At 42.3% G+C, this 22,451-nt stretch overlaps 1 protein-coding gene across 1 annotated transcript in view; it reads right to left on the bottom strand.

The window, feature by feature from the left end:
- cacna1ba (calcium channel, voltage-dependent, N type, alpha 1B subunit, a) overlaps nt 1-22,451 on the bottom strand; it is an 846,233-nt gene that overhangs the window by 172,957 nt on the left and 650,825 nt on the right. The window contains exons 21-24 of the mRNA XM_073052070.1: nt 18,656-18,794; nt 4,402-4,531; nt 1,498-1,557; nt 453-559 (exon numbers count right to left, since the gene is read on the bottom strand). Coding sequence (XP_072908171.1) covers nt 453-559; nt 1,498-1,557; nt 4,402-4,531; nt 18,656-18,794 — 436 coding nt within the window. The remainder of the gene's footprint in view (nt 1-452; nt 560-1,497; nt 1,558-4,401; nt 4,532-18,655; nt 18,795-22,451) is intronic.

The raw sequence follows: 22,451 nt of genomic DNA, 5'->3' as shown, positions 1-22,451 counted from the left end.
ATTTTTCGCAAGGTAACTGAATGATTACCTGAAAAAAAAGCGGGGATTCGGGTAAGAGAGGTGGAGTGTGAGCAATTGGCCACTTGCTGGCAATCTCAGAGAGGGAGTAATCAACTAGTCCCAGTGAAGGTCACCTGGATTCCAGAACAGGATGGGCACACAACATCGTCTGTGCACAGAGTCTGGCTTCACCCCAGCTGTGATCTGCCACCAAAACGTGATAATTGCATCTCTTTCCACTTCAGCTGAACTAGTTCCAGCAAGATGAATACTTTTATGAGCTCATTGCACACTTTATGAAAAAATAAAACATTTTGAAGCTTGACCTAAGCAGATTACCCCTGAATGATGCCTCCAAGTCTGTTTGATGTAAAGGATATTTACAATAAACCTGCAGCTCACAGGGGTACAACATGTACAGGTGAATGCTAAAATGTCCAGATGTTACTCACGTGAAGGCAAAGGCAACCAAAGCTCCACTGACAACGATGAAATCCAGAATGTTCCACAGATCTCGAAAGTAAGAGCCAGGATGAAGAATCAGACCTAAATTAATCATCTTGTGAAAGGAAGTGAGGCAAAGAAAAATTCATTTGTAAGTATGAACACATTGTTTCTTTGTTTGGTTGTGATTTCTTTCTCATCATAGACGCCTGTACAAAACTTCTGTGGATATTAAAGACTATAGAATGGAAATTTGATTGCACAGCACATAAATCAAGTATTGTCTCAATCGCTGGATCCTGAAATCTCACTGACACTGAGATTTCAACCTGCCTGTCTTTTGATTGTCTCCATTTTAATTGTGGTCTGCAGAGAGTCAGGAAACTAGGCATCTTTAACTACGCTGAAAGGGAGCTCGATCTTCTGTAGAGGGGAAGTTCAGTTTGATGACAAACACCGGGTAGAGTTCTTGCGCTGGAAATAAATGTTCAGGAGGGGGGTATTCAGTGTTTTTGTTACTATGTGACCTTCAAGTGAATCTGTGGGTCTACAGTACAATTCTGTAAAATGATCACAGAAGGTCTCTCAGTCTTCATCCCAAGACCGTAAAGGTAGTTCTTACGTGCAATCACCAATCAGCTTTGAACAAATTTCACAGTTTCCTCAGCAGTTTAAAGTTCCCAGAAGTATGGGAACTGAAGCACACAACAGGAAGCTCTGAAGGAACGTTTACAAAGTGAAAAAATGAGCAACTACAGTTTGAGGAATTAACAGCGCACAATTATAAATCAATCTTTTGAAATTCGTGCTTTTTATCAAAAATAATCAAATTTAGTTTAATTTAATTTACTTGTTCCAGATGCACAAGTTAACGACAATGTTCATTAGATGCAAGCATCCAGAACTCTGAACTCAATTTGACTCTTGGATCCCCCTAGTAATCACAAAATATATTGATCACAATGTTTTTTCTTGGCGAGAGCAAATATGATTAAACAGAAGGGTCTTCCCTTTTAAGTAATGGTCATGCATTGAATTTATGAGAATGTTTACCTTAATCACCATTTCGAAGGTAAAGACCCCAGTGAACACATAGTCCAAGTACTTCAGGACCTAAACAATAAAGATTTTTAAATTTTACTCTGAGTGTGCATTGGACAGCTGCACAGTGCTTCATTCAATGATTCACAACACTGCATTAGTAGTTTAAATAGAGTGTTTGTGGAAGTCAGGAAAAATGCATGGGGGATCACCAGCTAGTTCTGGGACAGAGGAAAACAGGAAAAAGCAATCAATAGTTGAACAGTAAGGCCGAGCATTCTGGGGAAATCTTCAGGAAAGAGAAGAAAACATGGAGACACCTACCAAATTAACAAATTCCTTGAATGGTAACCTGGTTACCCTAATTACAGGCATTATAATAATTTGTCACATTGCGATAGAACTAATTTTACATGCCAAATATACTTGTATTGTTGCATTGCCCATCCCGTTAACACTGCTCGAGGGAATCAGACATAGGGGTATCAGTTGCCCATTTTCAATTCTCAAATTTTACCTTCACTCAATAAAAATTACTAATGGGATGTCAGTAAGAGCAACGGCCAATTCCATCATAAATCATGCACAATATATGAGGTCCATTCTTTACACTAATGCACAATTTTGCCGATTTAATCCTCCGCGGCAAGTTTATAAAATATTAAAGATTAGGCAGAGCTTTCTGTACCTCAGCTGCAATCATCTCCAGCTAATTACAGCATTGGAACAATTAATGTTTTTTAAATAATTCACTTGCCAAGCTGTAAGTGACATTTCAGCATGTTTCACAGAGCATTTGATAATCAATTGCCCATATTCACCTCTGGAACATTCAGTTGCTTTCTTAATGATCAACTCAAGTGGATTTTAAAACAGTTAATTATCAAAGTTTATCATAATAAATTAATTCCACATATTTATTATGTAGATTAATAAATATTTCTGCCTCAGACTGCAGTTCACTAATATCTTTATTTGAAATAATTTATTACCATTTTCCTATTTTGATTAGCCATAGATTGATATAAGTGTTTAACCATGGGATATACTAAAGGAAAAATGTTGTTCATTTTCCAATGAACTGTTGGCTATGAGGGAATCAAAATACAGAAGGAAACATCAAACTAGAACATGTCAAGGTCAGTGTAAGTTAACAAACCAATTATCTTTGTTCTTGCCATGTGCTTGAAGGAATGGAGGCTGCCAGTTTGTGAACTGCTTGATGAATTGATTCTTGCTCTGGGATGATGTAATCAGAGCAATTGAACGTGGACACAAGGAGTTTCTGCCATAGATCTGCTAGACTGAGATCATTCTCAGATCTGCTGTTTATTGTGTACAACGGCAGATTTGCAGAAATAATCTTGTTATTGGCCCAATATCTGGGTAACACTGGTTTGAACCAGAGTTGAATAGAACAAAAGGAGTCAGCTAAGGCAGGAGTTTCTGTAGCCCTTGGACTACATCCAATGTGAGTATGACACAGGTCAGTCAGATGACCTCAAGCCAAAAAGACTGAAGTGCAAAATTTGTACTGATGAGAAGAGTATAAAAATTAAGGGCTTCAAATGCAAAGAGGTGAGAACTCTGGAGACTAACTATCATAAGGAAGAACCCCCATGCTAGGGGCTGGGAGAAGAATGATCAATCATCTTGCCAATGGCAGATCTCTATTTCCGTGTTATAAGTTGGAAAAGTGGTCTGAGTGATATTGATACAAAGGAGGACAGTAGAACTCATGTTATAAGTTGTTGGGTTGGGGTCAACAAAGTTATGTTGTTGTTTGTGCAGAGACAATAAAGTGCGATCTTTGATTAATTCAGAGTCGCGTAGTGAATTGCTTAACCTAGATCTGTTAACGAATAGTCAACAGAACATATCTACTAGCTTTTAATAAAAGTTGCTTCATTACCTACAATAACTAGAGCACATTTTTTAATCTTAAAGGGTCCGTTGGTTAGAACTGGAAAAATTATGGAAACAGAACTGCGAGCTGCAGGAGCTGTGTACACGTCGGAATTTGCATTCTGGCTGCAGTCAGCAATGAAGTACCCTGAGATTTCTGAAGATAGCTTAATGTTTTGGCTTCTGGTCAAGCTCACCTGCTTTGTATAAGTGTTCCAACAGACTTGTATTTAATGACATAATTAAAACAATTTTACCTTGTTCTCCTTGTATTAAAAAGATATGTATTTATTTACTTTATTAATAGAGCTGAATATAGATTTATAAATGACTTTAAAAAGAACATATAGTCCATCACTTGTAAAATGAGCCAGAATTTAAATAACTGAAAATGTATTAAAGGACTGGTATCCTCCGGTTAGCACCATGGTTTAAAAGGCATTAGGAATAATTAAAGACAGGATTATTTTGAAGAGGCTTGCCAATTGCTAACAAACAACAGAAACTTATGTTTGCTACTACTGATAGGAGAGTCTGGGTCTAACTGCTAACACAATGAATTTACACTTTTTGCAAGTGTGCCACAAAATTCCATGATCATTTAACTGGCTGGGCTAAATCCTGGCCAACTGGACCTTTCTGTAACTGGATGCACAGGTGTAACAATATTACCAAGGCAGACAGAGCAAAGCCCTTCTTGACCATGTGCAGTAATTGTTATACCTCATGAGACACTGACCCACGTTCCTGGTTTCACTGTGTTCATTAATTCAAATCCACCTGTCATCCCAGCAGAAGTCAAAGTTTATTCAAAACTATACAGGAAAATAGCTGTTCCACATTTGTGATTTTGAAAACGGCTGCTCGTTGTGTCATTTACTGGTCTATCGATCTGATGTTGCAGTTCCATTTGGTTAAGGTACATTTTAACAGCACTTGCAGCTGAACTAGTTCTTTGAGGAGCCTGTAATGCTGGGTGACAGTTGCTGAGTAGCAGTTCCACCAACTTACATTGTTTCTGGGTGAGTCAGCCTGTACGGGATCCTCTGCTGCCAAGGCAATGCTGCTCATCGCTATCACCAGGAGGATGCACATCTCGAAATATCGTAGGTTGACAATGTAATGGCATGCTCTGCGAATACTAAACAGAGAAGTTAATGTACTTGCACATCCAAATCAAACAGGGATATCAAAGATTAAAACCATACATATTCTGATATTCCTTTGAAATGCAGCACAGTGATGGCTATCTCCTTTCGTTCTGCATCAGTCAGCTTTCTTTCTTTCCTCCGAAACCCTCACGCTAATTTGACTTTGAAGTGATCACATCCTGTTGCACGCTAACCAATCGGCTTTTCAGATGCTTATTCCACTTGGGGATGTTTTGACTTTCAAAATGGGGGTGATAAGCAACCGTGTACAAGATGCTGCAGTGACCCATTGAAGCCACAGCTTGTATCTCTTAACCCAGGTTAATTATTGAGCACTTTTTGCTCTCTGCAGAAATGTTCCTAGCCCCATTGGAAAGGGTTACATGCCCTCCCTGTGGCTGAATCAGGGTCACATACTACCTCAACACTTCAGCACCAGGAACATCGGGAACAAGAATCGAGGGAAACAGGCCACATGAGCCTATTCCACCATTTCATAAGACCACCGATGTTCTGATGTTGGCCTTGCCTCCATTTACTTACCTGATTCACACAAATCTTGATTCTTCTCTAATCCTGAGAGGTCTGAGGAACATCCTCTGTCACTCCAGTGATTCATGCTCACCCCCACTATGTTAAGTGCATTAATCCTCCACTGCGGGGTGTATTTTAGTCATTGGATAACCATTTAGTCATTGTTCTCAGAGTTGCTGAGCACCTTAAAGCAGAAAGCATGGACTGTAGGTGCTGGGGCCTTGCCTGGGTTGAATTCCTCTGGTTACTCGACTACTAAACTCAGATCTGCCTTGCGCTGTTGAAAGCATCCTGATGGTTGTATCATGGTTTGTAATGTGCAGGAACATAAGGAGCTGCAGAGAGAAGTGGACTCCTCCCAATATATCACAGGCAAATCCTTCCTCATGGCTAGTTGTATCCACAGAAGATGCTGCCTCAAGAGAGCAACTTCTGTCATCGAAGATCCCCACCAGCTAGGCCATGCCATCTTCTCACAGCTGCCTGAAGTCCCACAACACCAGGCTCAAGAACAGCTGCTTCCCTTAAACCATTCGGTTCCTGAACAATCCTAATCACTGGAGTTTAGCAACACTATGACCACTTTGCACTAAAATGGACTTGGTGCTTTTTCATGTTCTTAATGCGTTCTTTCCTATAAAATTTGTGCACAATTTATTTTTAATTTATGATGCTACAAGCTGCAAGTAAGTTTTTCATTGCACTCATGCAAATGTCTGTAACCTTGATTTTTGAACTGTGCCCTTTTCAGAATACATTATCAGCGGCTTTCTGTGGGCTCACCTAAGTCGTCCATGGCTGTGAACCATTCTTCCACATATCGCAGCATGCAGCTTTTGGTAACTCGTAATGACTTCCATGAAGTGCTGCTGGACGGATATAAATAGAACCCACTGGTCCTGGTCTCTTGTGACATTAGGATAAAACCATTTAGCAGAACAATAAGTGTGGTGAACTACATATACCTGTCTGGACACGCCCCCACCTGCTGACTGCTCCTGTGGCTCCTCCCACGGACCCCTGTATAAAGGCGATTGGAGCCTGAGCCTTGGTCTCAGTCTCCAGGATGTAGTGTGGTGGTCAATTGCTGCTTGTTCTTTCTTCCAGCCAATAAAAGCCTCTATCTCGCCTCACATCTCCGAGAGTTATTGATGGTGCATCAATGAGGCACCAAATCACTGGAAGCGGCAGGGATCATGAATTTGATGTGGAAGCTGCACCAGGTTGAATGGGCACAGGCTGCTGGAACATCAGCTCGCTTCCAGGGTGATCAACTAACTTCACACCCACCCTAACTTGCTGTATCAGCAGTGCAGGGGTGCAGCTAGTAGTGCCACTGGCTGACAAATCTGGAAATCCCGGTTCAATCCAGACTTCTATGTGGGTTTTGCACATTCTCCCTGCGGCACCCTCTTCCTTCCAACAATCCAAAGAAATGTGCGTTAATGGGCCAATCAGCCGCCATAACCTGCCCTTCAGTCGAGGTGCACGGGAGGATCTGGGGAGAGCTGATGGGAACGTGGGGGGTATCGGGCACAAGGAGGTGAACCCTCCCCAGCCTCTCAACAAGAAATTGGGGATTTTGTTAGTAGCCGGTACAGAGGCCCAGCATTTGTTTGGTCGAAGGACACTGTGGCCGGAAGTTCACTGGATAGATTCAGGATGTCCCTACCATTTCTGGGTCTTGTTCTCACTTTATTTAGCCCAGCATGAAGTGTTGAACAGAAATAATTTTATTTATACCTGCCAAACAGCTGTTTTCCTTCAAGGGATTAATCTGCTAATTAGACAGACTTTATATTTTCACTTCAAACTCTGGAAAATACATCCGTGTCCACCCACTGAAGTCCTGCAGTCTGAGAAAGAAACGACTGGGTGTGATAAGGACCGGACTCAGTCTGGAGAAGCCTGGTTCAAATCTCACCATAGCAATGTGTGTACTTGAGCGATTTAGGAATAAAACCCAGGAATAAAAATCTGGCAGTGTTAAAAATGACTCAGGAAGGAAACAGATTGTCCTTTAACTGGTCTGATTTACACAGGACGCCAGACCATTGGCAGTGCCGACTCCTTACCAAGCAAGCCCCTCAAAGCCACACTTCTCCGTCACTTCCGCGGCGTAACTAGGAATGGGCGATAAATATCAGCCTCGCAGTGAAGTGAATTAAAAATGAAAAAAAGGCCGCTTGGAACTTGATAGCATCAAACACCGTGGATTAGAATGGGGCTGTGAACTTTATGTGGGACACGGTTTACAGAAAAGGAAAGACTTTGTAACTGTGGTACCATCAGTAAAAAGAGAGCTTGGAAACTTGATATTGAGATTTTGCCAGGTTCTTAAACCGGTCAAAACACTTAATAACTGCAGTAAATGGAGGCATTTCTTTTCACCAGCTGTTCAATCCAGACTCACCTTGGTACTTATTTCAAAGAGTACAAAATGGTGGGGGGGGGTGGGGGGGGGAATTTGGCTTTAATTGTTGGCACTGAACGACTGCAAGCTGATGGTCTCGTATTCGGCCCACCTGTTTGGTTCAATAACACCAAAGGAAGTGAATGCACAAAGGACAGCTCCTCAGTGGCAAGACACCAGCATGAGTTTGGTGCAGGTGACCAGAGTCGAATTATGCTCAGTGATATTCTGTGTCCTCTGAAAGATTCTGAAGAATAACATTTGTACAGTTCTGAAAAAAACATATTCACTTCATAAGGAGCAGAGTTTTGCCTAAATTACCAGCATAAAGTTGGACCACAAAACACTGCTGTGTTCACTATTACCATAATTTTATAACCTTAAACCTTCCCTGTCACTGAACCATGCATCAGAATGCTGAAACAAATCCCCATCAAAGGCCATGCTAACGAAGCCATGAATTTCAAATCAGTTCTGCTAAGATAAGTGGTATGTCAAATTATAATGGAAACCAACCACCGAGAGCTACTATTTATATGCTTATCAGTGTGAAGGACAGGCTGATGAGAGGGCAAAATTGCAGTCTGTAGGATGAATTAAAATGTCACAGGGGGCCAAAATCAAAAAAGGTGATGAAAACAGGACTGCCTATCTTATGTTTGAATGCACGCAGCATAAGGTAGACGATCTTGTGGCACAGTTGCAGATTGGCAGGTGTGATTTTGTGGGCATCTCAGGGTCGTGGCTGAAAGAAGATCATATTTGGGAGCTTATCATTCAAGGATACACGTATCAGAAAGACATGCAAGTAGGCAGAGGGGGTGAGGTGGCTCTATTCATGGAAAATGAAATCAAATCTTTTGGAAAGAGATGACATAGGTTCAGAAGAAATAGAATTCTTGTGGATAGAGTAAAGAAACTGCAAGGGTGAAAAGACCCTGTGGGCTACAAATCACGATAGGAGATAGAAGAGGCATGTTCAAAGGGCAATGGTGCGATAATCATGGGGGATTTTAATATGCAAGTAGATTGCAAAGAATTCCATTGGTGCTTGATCCCAAAACAGGGAATTTGCAGGATGATTACAAGCTGGTTTTTTGAGTAGCTTGTGGTTGAGCCCACTAGGGGAATGGCAATTCCAGATTCAATGTTATGTAATGAACCTATATACCCCGTTATGTACTGCAAATTAGGAAACTTAAGGTAAAGTAACATTTAGGAGGCAGTGATCATTTAATGATAGAATTCACACTGCAGTATGAAAAGGAGAGGCTAAAGTCTGATGCATCAGTATTACAGTGGAGTAAGGGGAATTACAGAGGCATGAGAGAGGAGCCGGCCAGTTTTGGTTGGAAGGAGACACCAGCAAGGATGACAGCAGAACAGCAAGGGCTGCTGTTTATGGGGGAAATTCAGAAGTGCGTGAAAGATACATCCCAAAAATGAAGACATGTTCCAAAAGGAAGATGAAGCAACCATTGCTGACAAGAGGTCAAAAACAGCACAAAAGCAAAAGGAAGGGCATATAATACGGCAAAACTTAGTTGGAAGTTAGTTAGAGGACTGGGAAACTTTTAACAATCAACAGAATGCAACAAAAGGAATGCCATAAGGAGAGAAAGGATAAAATATGAAGGTAAGCTAGCCAATAATATAAAAGAGGATACCAAAAGTTTTTTTCAGACATACAGTATAAAGACCAAGATAGAGATTAGAGTGGATACTGGATTGCAAGAAAATGACAGTGGTGAGTTGGTAATGAGGGACAAAGAAATGGCAGAGGAACTTAAATAATTATATGCATCAGTCTTCACTATGGAAGACAGTGTGCCAAAAATTCAAGACTGTCAGGGGCAGTCATTGCTAAACTAAGGAGAAGGTGCTTGGGAAGCTGAAAAGCCCGAAGATAGATTAGTCACCCGGACAAGGTGGACTACATCCCAAGACTCTGAAAGAGATAGCTGAAAAGGTTGTAGCGGCATTAGTAATGATCTTTCAAGAATTACTAGATTCTGGAGTGGTTCCTGAGGGCTGGAAGATGGCAAAAGTCACTCCACTCCACAGTTCCCTCTAAGCTGCACGGGTGCACAATGCACCCACACACACAGCCTTTGTTGCCAGGAAGATGGAATTGGACGCAGCTAGAAAATGTTTACCAAACATTAAAGATTTTCCTTGTTGTACTGTACTACATTATACCCTTCAATTAATAAATAAAATCAAAAGAATGTGATTTTTTTTCAATTTTCATTCCTAATATTCATAGTATGCATATTTTTTTCAAGTGCCTGTGTGGTTTTCAGGCCACGTCAAAGTTCCCCGCTCAGACGATTGGTTGGTTCCTGCAGCTGCAAAAACAGAGCTCCACTCTTTAAGAAGGGAGGGAGTCAGAAGAAAGGAAATTATAGCCCATTTAACCTAAATCCAGTGACTGGAAATATGTTGTTGCCTATTATTAAGGATGAGGTTTTGGGGTACTTGGAGGCACATGATAAAATGGGGCCAAAGTTAGCATGGTTTTCTAAAGGGCAAATCTTGCCTGATTAATCTGTTGGAATTCTTTGAGAATCTAACAGGCAGGACAGACAAAGGAGAGTCAGTGAATTTTGTTTACTTGATTTTCAGAAGGTCTTTAACAAGGTGCTGCACATGAAGCTGCTTAACAAGAGCCAATGATATTACAGGAAAAGGTACGAGCATGGATAGAAGATTGGCTGACCGGCAGGAGGTAAAGAGTGAAAATAAAGGGAGCCATTTCTGGTTGGCTGCTGGTGACTAGTGGTGTGCTGCAGTGATTGGTGTTGGGACTGCTACTTTTCATGTTGTATGTCAATGATTTGGATGAAGGAATTGATGGTTTTGTGTTCAAGTTTGCAGGTGATACAAACTAAGGTGGAGGAGGAAGTAGTGTTGAGGAAGCAGGGAGTCTAGAGAAGAACTTAGACAGATTAAAGGAATGGGCAAAGAAGAGGCAAATGGAATATAATGTAGGACAATGCATGGTCATGCACTTTGGCAGAAGGAATAAAGGTGTAGACTATTTTCTAAATTGTAGAAAATTCAAAAATCTGACATTCAAAGGGACTTGGGAGTGCAGGTGCAGAGATTCCCTAAAGGTTAACTTGCAGGTTGAGTGAGTGGTAAGGAAGGCAAGTACTATACGAGCAATCATTTTGACAGAACTAGAATATAAAAGCAAGGATGTGATGCTGTGGCTTTATAAAGCATTGGTCAGATTACACTTAAAAGTATTGTGAGCAGTTTTGGGTCTCTTAGCTAAGAAAAGATGCACTGGCCTTTGAGAGGGTCCATAGGAGCTTCACAAGAATTACTCCAGGAATGAAAGGATTAATATACGAGAAGTCCAGTCATGAACAAGAGAAAATCTGCAGATGCTGGAAACCCAAGCAACACACACAAAATGCTGGAGAAACTCAGCAGGCCAGGTAGCATCTATGGAAAAGAGTACAGTTGACGTTTTGGGCCGAGACCCTTCACCAGGACTGGAGTAAAGAAGAGGAGGAATCAGAGTTAGAAGATGGGAGGAAGGGAGGAAGAAACACAAGGTGATAGGTGAAACCAGGAGGAGGAAGGGGTGAAGTAAAGAGCTGGGAAGTTGATTGATGAAAGAGATACAGGAGAAAAGGGGGAAGGCACAACTGAAGCGAGATCATGGACCATATGTGGATTACAGAAGAGGAGGTGCTTTCTGCCTTGAGGGAGGTTAGGGTGGAATATATGAGAAGAATTTGATAGCTCTGGGCCTGTACTCACTGGAGTTTAGAAGAATGAGAGGGATCTCATTGCTACCTATTGAATATTGAAAGGTCTGGATAAAGTGGATGTGAAGAAGATGTTCTTATGGTGGGGGAGTCTAGGACCAGGTAGCATAGCCTCAGAATTGAGGTATATCCATTTAGAACAGAGATGAGGGAAAATTACTTTAGCCAGAGGGTGTGATTCGATTGAATTCATTGCCACAGATGGCCCTGTAAGTCAAGTCTTTGGGTACGTATATTTGAAGCAGAATTTTAAGGTGGTTCTTGATGAATTGGGAAGTTGAAGGTTAGAGGGAGATGGCAGGAGAAAGCGAATGAGAATAATAATAGATCAGCCATGATGAAATAATGGAGCAGACTCGATGGGGCAAATGGCCTAATTCTGAGCCTATGTCTCATGGTCTTTCTGATCACAGTGAGAAAGAGACAGGGGAAATCTTAAATGGATGCTTTTCGGCATCTGTATTTACTTGGGAGACGGACACAGAATCAATGGAGATGAGGCAAAACTATAGCGAGGTCATGGATCACCTGTGGATTATGGAAGAGGAGCTGCTTTCTGCCTTGAGGCGTATTAGGGTGGATAAGACGCGAGGCCCTAAAGAGGTGTCCCATTGAACCCTGTGAGAGGCTAATGCAGAAATTGCTGGGATTCTGGCAGGGGTATTTAAAATTTGCTTCACCACAGAGGGGCTAGAGGATTGGAGGATACTTAATATTGTTCCATTGTTCAAGAAGGGATCTAAGAATAAGCTGGAAAATTATAGTCAGTGAGCTTGACGGCAATAGTGCGCAAGTTATTAGAAGGTTTTCTAAGGGACAGGATATGAAGGTATTTGGATAGATGGGGACTGATTTGGGATAGTTAACGTGGTTTTATGCATGGTAGGTCGTGTCTAACCAATCTTACAGAGATGGGAAAGCTGATGAAGGAAAGGCAGTAGAAGACGTCTACATGGATTTCAGCAAGACCTTTGACAAAGTTCCACATGGGAGGTTGATTAAGAAGTTCAGTCACTTGGCATTCAAATGAGGTAGTAAATTGGATTCAACATTGGCTTTGCAGGAGAAGCCAGAGAGTGGTAGTAGATGATCACCTCTCTGACTGGAGGTCTGCGACTAATGGAGTGACACAGGGATTGCCGCTGGCTCCGTTGTCGGTCGTCTATATTAATGATTTGGATGATAATGTGGTGAACAGAATCAGCAAATTTGCAGGTGACACCAAGATAGTAGTGCACAATGAGGAAGACCATCAAAGCCTGCAATGGGATCTGCGCCCACTGGAAAAAGGGTAGAGGGAACTTAATGCAGGCAAGTGTGAGAGTGGTGCAAGTGTTGAACCTGCTGCCAGCCGAAGTGGAGGTGGGCTCTGAATACAACATTTATGACAATTTCGGATAGCTCCATGGATGGGTGGGTATGGAGGGCTGTGGTCGAACTGCAGAATAATGGGACTAGGTAAAATAACAGTTCAGCACAGACTAGATGGGCCCAAGGGCCTACTTCTGCACTGCAGTGCTCTACAGCTCTGTAACATACCCTGCACAAAGCTGTGCCGACTGGTCTGAATCAAACTCTGTCTCTCCAAATGTTGGTAGCTCCTCTCCCTCAAAATCCCCTCTGGCTATTTATCCGCAACCCATGCCAGGCTCACTGGCTGGTAGGCTCCTGGTTTCCTGTTGCTACCCTTTTTAAACAATGGTCCTGCACCAGCCACTCTCCGGTTCTCTGGAACTTCAACTGTGACCAAGATAAAGCAAAAATCTCTGCAAAGGCCTCTGCATTTCATTTTCTTCTTCAGCTTCGCACAAGGTCCCAGAATGCACTAGGTCAGGCCCTGGGGTTTTAGTCACCTTAATGCACTTCAAGGCCTCTAATACCTCCTCCCTTGCTAATTCCTGTGTGGTCCAAGGTAATACCCATCTATTTCCTGAGCTTCCGTTGTTTTCTCCACAGTAAAATTAGACCGCAAAACTATAAGAAATAGAAATAGAATTAGGCCATCCGGCCCATCAAGTCCACTTCACCATTCCATAATGGCTGAACTATTATCCCTCTCAACCCCATTGTCCTGCCTTCTCCCTCTCACCTTTGACACCCTTACTAATCAAAAACCAAACAACCTCTGCTTTAAATATGTCAAATGACTTGGCCTCCACAGTCATCAATATATTACACAGATTCACCACTCTCTGGTTACAGGCATTCCTCCTGATCTCTGTTCTAAAGGGACATCGTTCTATTCTGAGGCTGTGAGCTCTGGTCATAGACTGTCCTACTACAGGAAACATCCTGAATACATCCACTCTATCTAGGAGTATTCAATAGATTTCCAGGAGATACCCCTCATTCTTCTAAAATACAGGCCCAGAACCAGAAATGCTCATCATAAGTTAACTATTTCAGTCCCGCAATCAGTCTTGAGAACCTTGTGAACCCTCTCCAATGCCAGCACATCCTTTCTTAGATCAGGGGCCCAAAACTGTTCAAAATCCACCAAGTCTGGTCTAACTGATGCCGTACAAAGCTTCAGCATTACATCTGTGATTTTATATTCTAGTCCTTTGAAATGTACACTAATATTGCATTTGCCTTCCCTACCACCAACTTAACCTGCAGGTAAACCTTTGGGGAAATCCCGCATGAGGACTTCTAACTCCTTTTACCCTTCAAATTTCTGAATTTCCTCCCCATTCAGAAAACAGTCTACACCTTTCTTCCTTCAGTGAATGACCATACACTTCCCTGCACTGTATTCCATCTGCCACTTCTTTGCCTGTTCTCTTAATCTGTCTAGGTCCTCCTGCAGACTGCCAGCTTCCTCCACACTATTTACCCCTCCACCTGCCATCATATCATCTGCAAACTTGGCCAGAAATCCGTCAATTCCATCATTGAAGTCATTGACATATAACGTGAAAAGAAGCGGTCCCAACACAACCCCTGTGGAACGCCAGCAGTCAATGGCGGTCAACCAGATTCTTTGCCTCCTGCCAGTCAGCTAATATTATATTCATTCTAGTATCTTTTTCTGTAATAGCATGGGCTCTAATTTTGTTTAGCAGTCTCATGTACGGCACCTTGTCACAGGTCTTCTGAAAATCCAAGTACACAACATCCACCAATTCTCCTCCGTCTATCCTGCCTGTTATTCCCTGAAGGAATTCCAGCAGATTTGTCAGACAAGATTTTCCCTTAAGGAAACCATGCTGACTTTGGCCTATGATATCATGTGCTCCAAATATACTGAATCCTCATCCTTAATAATCGACTCCAAAATCTTCCCAACCACTGAAGTCAGGCTAAATGGCCCATAGTTTCCCATCTTTTGCCTCCCAACTTTCTTAAAGAGTGGAGTGATATTTGTAATTCATTAAAAATCTTTGCAATTCCTTTGGTTTCACACAGATGGTCATCCTTACGGGAAACTATTCTCTCGCTAGCCACCCTTTTATACCAAGAAAATCTCTTGTGACTTTGCCTCACCTTGCATGCTGACTCTATTCATATCCCCTTTCTGCCCTCTTTAGTTCTCTCTGAAATGTACTGCTACAATTCTTGAAGTCATCAAGAGATTTACTGGTTCCCAATTGCTAATGCACAGTGTATACCTCCCTCTTTCTTCTTAACCTTAATACCTCTCGTCATCCAGGGTTTCAGCCTAACAGGAAGACGCTGGCTCTGAACTCTTGACATCACACTTCACAAGGCTGAAGCTCCTTTCCCTGCAACCAATTAACCACTGCGAGATTTCTCCTAATAAGCCCAAACTTTGTCTGCCTCATTTCAGGACCATAACATGTGAATCAGTTGATTCCCTGACCCTGACTATTTTAAAATCATTAGAATTGTTGTCATAAAGGGCTCACTGACAAACATTTCCACCATTTGCCCTATCTCGTCTACCAGGAGGAGATCAGTGTTGCTCTCTCTCTCTCTCTCTAGTAGTTCTTGCTAGAAGTTGATAAAGGAAGCTCTCTTGAACACACTTCACAAATTCCATTCCATCCAAGCCTTTTACACTTTGGTTTGGCCAGTCAATATTAAGTTATTATCTCCTACTAATGTTACCCTATTATGTTTACAACTAGCTGCAGTCTTTCTACAAATTTGCTCCTCCAGTTCCTGTTGATAATTGACAGGGGAAGGCTACCATACAATCCAACCAGAGTGACTTCAAGAATGCTGACTCTTAATGCTAGACTTACTAATGGCCAGCATCCTGATCCCCTTAAGACCATAAGACTTAGGAGCAGAATTAGATCCCTCGAGTCTGCTCCGCCACTCCATCATGACTGATTTATTATCCCTCTCAACCCCAATCTCCTGCCTTCTCCCCGTAACCTTTGACGTCCTGACTAACCAAGAACCAATCAGCTTCCGCTTTCAGTACACTTAATGACTCGATCTCCCGAGCCGTCCATGGCAATGAATTCCACAGATGCACCACTGTGTGGCTAAAGAAATTCCTCCTCATCTCCGTTCTAAATGGATGTCCCTCTATTCTGAGGCTGGGCCCTTGGTCCTCGATTCACTTAACGGACGCTCCAAATCACCACCACCCACACCAAACCCCTGTACAGCACTGACATTACACAGCCAGATTTTAAAGGTAAAGGTAAAGGTCAGGTTAAAGGCAGTAACTTTTTTTGCAATTAGCCCATAAAACACAGCAACCTTTACAAAGATTACACTGGCCCGTCTGCATCAGGTCGGAGAGTTAATTGGGCATACAGCTAAGCCCTGGTCACAAGACTGCAGCTGCGAATCAGCACGTTACCGCAGTCATTCAGCCTGGCCCACTGGACAAGAAAAAGAAAGACCCTTTTCAGAGAGGAAGCCAGCTGGAGGGGTGCAGAGGTCTGACTGAATGCACAGGAATGGTCCTGTCACTGTGATCATTCACGTCAGCCTGTGTGCTTGTTCACATCGTGACAGCAGGAAAAGTATAGTATTTATTTATCGAAATTAAATAAAAGGGAATTATTCTGAAACATTGCTTTGGGCTGCTTCAAAAACACTGAACCTTGTACCATAACAACAATCTAAATTAGATCTGATCAGAACACGCTTTTAGAAGTAGCAATATTACTTCCAGAAAGAGAAAAAGACCAGTACTTCTAATGACTCTCTTTTGATTGAAGATACCTTTACCCAATGTCGCAGGTCGACATTGGGTAGAGTCCAGAGGAGGTTAATGAGAATGATCCTTGGAATGAAAGGGTTAATGTTTGAGGAGCATTTGACGGCCCTGGGCACGTATTTTCTGGAGTTTATAAGAAAGAGAGGAAAGGGTCTCATTGAAACCTATTTAATATTGGAATCCTAAAGAGAGTGGATGTGGAGAGGGTGTTTCCTATAGTCGGGGAGTCTAGAACCAGAAGGCACAGTTTCAGAATAGGACGTCACTTTAGAAAAGAGATAAGGTGGAGTTTCTGTGTAAAGTGGAGGTGAATCTGTGGAATTTATTGCCACAGACGGTTGTGGTGGCCAAGTCACTGGGTATATTTAAAGCAGAGGTTGACAGGATCTTGTTTCGCAAAGGCATCTAAGGTTATGGGGAGAAGGCAGGAAAATGGGGTTGAGAGGGAAAATAAATCAGCCACGATGGAATGGCGGACTCAATGGACCAATTGCCCCAATTCTGCTCCTGTGTTGTAATGTCTTATGAAAGGAGTCTCAGTCCATTCTAGAAATCTGTCTAATAATCTCATGGAAACAATAACACCATCTGATAAACCCACAACTCCATTAAACTATGGGTGAAAATTTTTACAGTTAACTTCTTCACATTTAACATGTTCCATCAGAAGCTTTGGCTTGATGGAAAGCTCGCTACTTAATGTTCTTTATTTCAATTGTGGCTCTCGGATTTTGGTGCTCATTCACCTGTTTCAATTAATCAATGGCACACTTCAGGCCGTTTGTTCCTATCCATCAACAGGAACTGAGTGTTTCCTGGACACATTTGGTGTTTTTCCATACATTTTACTGAGCCAATCTATCATTTATTTGCACTGTATTTACTGAGGGATTAATTGTCTGAGTGTATTATTTTATTTTTTTATACAGCACAGAATTGGCCCTCCTGCCCCTTTGAGCCATGCTGCCCAGCATCCCCCCTGATGTAATCATAGAGCCATAGAACATTACAGCACAGAAACAGGCTTTTAGCCCTTCTTGGCTGTGCCAAACCATTTTTCTGCCTAGTCCCACCGACCTGGACCTGGGCCATATCCCTCCAAACCCCTCTCATCCATGTACCTGTCCAAGTTTTTCTTAAATGTCAAAAGTGAGCCCGCATTCACCATTTCATCTGGCAGCTCATTCCACACTCCCAACACTCTCTGCGTGAAGAAGCCCCCCAATGTTCCCTTTAAACTTTTCCCCCTTCACCCTTAATCTATGACCTCTGGTTTTTTTCTCTCCTAGCCTCAGTGGAAAAAGCCTGCTTGCATTCACTCTAATCCTGGCCTAATCACGGGGCAATTTACAATGACCAATTCACCTACCAACCAGTACGTCTTTGGACTGTGCGGGGAAACCTATGCGATAACAGAGCAAATGTACAAACTCCTTTCAGGAAGCAGAGGGGACTGAACCCGGGTAACCTGTACTGTAAAGCATTGTGCTAACCACGATGTTACCATGCCACAAAGCAGCATAGTTTGGTTACATAGATCATAATGACATATCCAGGAGTTTACCTCTTGTCTCAACATAACACTTAGGAAGCATGTCCTTCATCATTAATGTGCTGTAACTATAATTCAACAGTCTATTTTGCTGTCAGTTATTCCTGTAAACTTGCAGTAATGTACAGCAACATTAGATCTTTCAGGAGGATAAGGAATAGCAGGGAAAAAACACACTGCTGGAAATAAAACACAAGGAGAGAAATGACAGAAACATTTAGCAGGTCAGGAGAGGGAAACAGCATCAATGTTTCAGAGCAATAACCCTTCATCAGAATTTTGACATTGCCCTGAAACTCTGATTCATCTTCCAGCTCTGCAGATGCTCTCTAAATACTCAGTGTTACCAGCATCTCACACACACAAAATGCTGGAGGAACTCAGCAGATCAGGCAGCCTCTATGGAAAAGGGTAAACAGTCAACGTTTAGAAGCAGGGTCTCAACCAGAAACGTTGACTGTTTACTCTTTCCCATTGATGCTGCTTGATCTGCTGAGCTCCCCCAGCATTTTATGGGTGTCGCTCTGAACTTCCAGCAACTGTAGATTTTCTTCTGTTTGTGTTTCCAGCATCTTCTGCTTTTGTTTTGGAAATTTAATGGTTCCGAGAACAAGGAAACACGCAGGCGATGAGGTGCATTGAGGAGATATCTCCTCCCTGAGGGTCGGCTCCTCCAATGTTGGTACTTACGGGTTGGTTGGACTGAAGATGAACATGGAGCTGAAGGGCGGGATCTGCCTTGGCCCATTTTTAATCAAATCATCAGCGTCCACAGCTTTCTTTTCCTCCGGTTTCGACATACTTTCCAAATCAACACCAACGTTATTGACTAAAAAAGATACAAACATGATTGTGTAAACAGTTAGAAGAGGGAAACAAAAAGCAGTCAGTGAAGAGTTTAATTTTTCAATTGATGTGATGGTACATTTAAATTTACAATTCATGAGGAGTAGCTATATTAATTAAACATTGCTATTCAATGACTGCACAGCTATTGAAACCAAATGAAGAAATGTATCCTAAGTTTATTTCAAGAGTCTTCTTAGATGAAAGTTTTTGCACTGTAAGTACGTGAGTGTTTGCCACCAGCAAGGAGGTATAAGGCCCTTCCTTTGGCTCATCGATCAGCCAAACATGCCACCAAAGGCAGCATCCTATTCTTTGCTAAATAGACAGTGCCCGGCAAATTGTTGCCACCATTATTCCACAGGCCATGTTACCTCTAGCTGAAGTCAAGAGACATCTCTCCTCTTTCTTAAACCTCTGGAGAAGCAATTCCATCATTAAATGACTGTACCCACAAAACCAGAACTGGCTTACTGTGCAGGGCTCCCCAGTGCGTGCTCATTTCAGGCTGCATTGTACATTCGATACCTCACATCCAAAAAGAACGAAAGTTGTCTTTTTCAGAACTCTGAGCTCTGTGCAGAATCATGGAACACCATAATACAAAGTATATTTCAGTATCAGTAAGACAGGTTATTTAAAAGTGAATTCTAAGCACCAACAATAAGCCTTTCTTGGTAATTGGTAGGGTGAAATCATCCTCAGTTGGAGACCTATTCTGAGAGAGCAGCAGCCTAATGCAGCACAGCTCTTTGGCTCTCATCCTATTTGTGTGCCATATAATTTCCCTTTTCAAATTATTATCTACTTTGTTGTAATAGCCACACAGTAGTGTATTCCATGTTCTGGAAATCCTCTGATCTTATACACTAATCACCAGTTCCTTCCCCTTTATTTGCCATCAAATAGTATTTTCAGTGCTTGCCTTTTCAAACCTTTTATGAATTTCAAAGTCCCTGTTAGATCAGTTTTTAGACTTTTTCGCATCAGTGAAAACCCTGGCATTTTCCTTTCTTCACAGCTTGCGTCCACTGTTCCCTGTGCTACCCTGGAGAACCGCCTCTTTACTCACTCCGTCTCATCACTACACTTCACATAGCACGACAAACCAAACAATGTTTCAGACGGTAAATGTCAATGTAATTGCTTGCATATGTTGTGTCAAAATGTCTATTACCATCTAAATGAAAGACAAAAAGGGCCCATCACACACACCATCAATTTACAAACATTTATTTAGCCCCCCTCTTTGCTTCTTTCCCCATTTCCCCCCATTCTCTTTAATAAAAGGATTGTAAATTTTGGTAACTAGTCTCTCATGTGATCCCTTTTGATCTGTGCCACACCAAAGTACCAAGATCCACCATGTCATTCTCTTGGATCAGTGACGTACGGCCCACCCAGACCACACCTCAAATGCCCTGACTAAGGAGAAAACATTTGATACTCAGATTGTCAGACATCTGATGACTATATCAGCTTGGACTGGCTGAAGATCTCAGAGTTGGGCTACTGACTCATTTAAAACATTGTTTGAAGACATTGGGGGCAACAGACAAATCTTGGGGTTTACAAGTCCATGGCCTCCCTTTTACTGCTGGTGTCTGGATCTAAGGTTATATAGATGTAGAGGTGGAAAGAGAAAAAAATCAGAAAGAGCAGCCAGTTCATTTTCATAAGAGGACCAGGTATGTCAGGTATGTGATCAAAGTATGATAATAATATGCCCAGCAGCCACTACGTTAAGAAGAGAATATGAAGGCTTTAACATCTATAAACTATTATTAGCTTGTAATTAGCTTTGTTGTCTCAACATTGGGAATAAATGGAGGGACCGTGCTTACAAGTAGCATTCAATGTGGACATCACACACGGTTCTGAACTGACTCACTGAAGATGCTTATAAGCCAGAGTACAGTCCTGCTTCAGATTTTCATCAACCTCCCAACTTGCCCAGCAGTCCTACACCGGCATCTCTAGAGACTGAATCTGATCTACTGATCAGTGTTGCTGAGCACAAGCAATGATTTACTGCACTAACGTCTTTCTGGCATGAAATGTCTAAACCACACTCTTGCATTTTGGTACAGTTAAATATAGAACAATAGAATTATAATTTTAATACAGTATAATGTCAAAATGGCTGTTGTGATGCATCTAGTGTGGTAGTTTAGTGGGTACTGCTTGTCATTTTCACCTTCAGCTTCCACCGTTGGCTAGCAGACTCGCCGAAAGGAGAGGTGAATGTGCAAGTCTCTCGCTGCCAGTACATAGCCTCTCCAACTGCAAGCCTCATGTAGTGCCTCCTCGCTGGGGACACACGGAAACTGAGCTCCTTTTGGACTCAGGCTGAACTACAGAAGACGGGGAGGAGGTCTGTACATGTAGCATGCAGGCCCTGGTGCTCATGAACCAGATCCCCAGCTATGGGTAAATAGTCCCACTGCCTTGTGGGTAGCCTCGGAAGAGACGAAGGCTACGGGAGTAAATCCAGACAGCAAATCCGGAGTGGAGTCCCTAAGGCGGCTGGACATCATTGAACATCCTTCCAGCAGCTCCTGCAGCCAAGCTGGTACCAAACGTATTGCTTCATAAGCTTTCCTTTGGACTACATTGGTGACACCAAGAGAGGGATCTTGATGACTGGACATCTCAGGATTTCCAAACCTTCCTCCCAGGCTTGTGCTGATGATCATCACCACCTAACAGTAAATCCTTCGAGACAGACAGATGCCAACCAATATAGGACATATCATACATTACAGAAACAGCCTCCTTAGATTTTGTACCAACTAATCCTGTAATTAAACAATTTTAATTAGTCCAGCACATCCATCGTAGGTCAAGATATTGGTTGTGTGGGTTTTTTTTATACAGAGTGATAGGCGCCTGGAACACATTGCCAGGGGTGGTGGTAGAGGCTGATACAATAGGGACATTTAAGAGACTCTTAGTTTCATGATGTAAGAAAATGGAGTGTTTGGGCTGTGAGGGAGGGAAGGGTTAAATCGCTCGCAGAGTACCTCCTCTGCCTAATAAGTTGGCCACAAAGTGTATGTTCATGGTCTTCTGCTGCTGTAGCCCATCCGCTTCAAGGTTCAACCTGTTGTGTGTTCAGAGATGCTCTTCTACACACCACTGTTGTAACGGGTGGTTATTTGAGTTGCTGTTACCTTCCTGTCGGCTTGAACTAATCTGGCCTTTCTCCTCTGATCTCTCTCAGTAAGAAGGTGTATTTACCCACAGAACAGCAACCCACTGGATGTTGATTTGTTTTTTGCTTCATTGTCTACAAACTCTAGAGCCTGACTTATGTGAAAATCCCAGGAGATCAGCAGGTTCTGAGATACTCAAACCATCCCATCTGGCACCAACAGTCATTCCATGGTCAAAGTCACTTGGATCACATTCCTTCCCCATTCTGATGTTTGATTTGAATGGCAACTGGGCCTCTTTATCATATCTGCATGTTTTTATGCATTGAGTTTCTGCCACATGATTGGCTGATTAGATATTTGCATTAACGACTGAGTATTGTTACCTAATAAATTGGCCACTGAGTGCACATGATTTGGAATAAAATGTAGACCAGCAGATCATAAGTCTAAGTCGGCACAACATCATGGGCTGAATGGTCAAT

Source organism: Hemitrygon akajei, chromosome 7 (assembly GCF_048418815.1).
Source record: "Hemitrygon akajei chromosome 7, sHemAka1.3, whole genome shotgun sequence".
Classification (NCBI taxonomy): Eukaryota; Metazoa; Chordata; class Chondrichthyes; order Myliobatiformes; family Dasyatidae; genus Hemitrygon; species Hemitrygon akajei.
The sequence above is the reverse complement of the archived record's forward strand: the minus strand, read 5'-3'. Positions and strand labels throughout refer to the sequence as shown.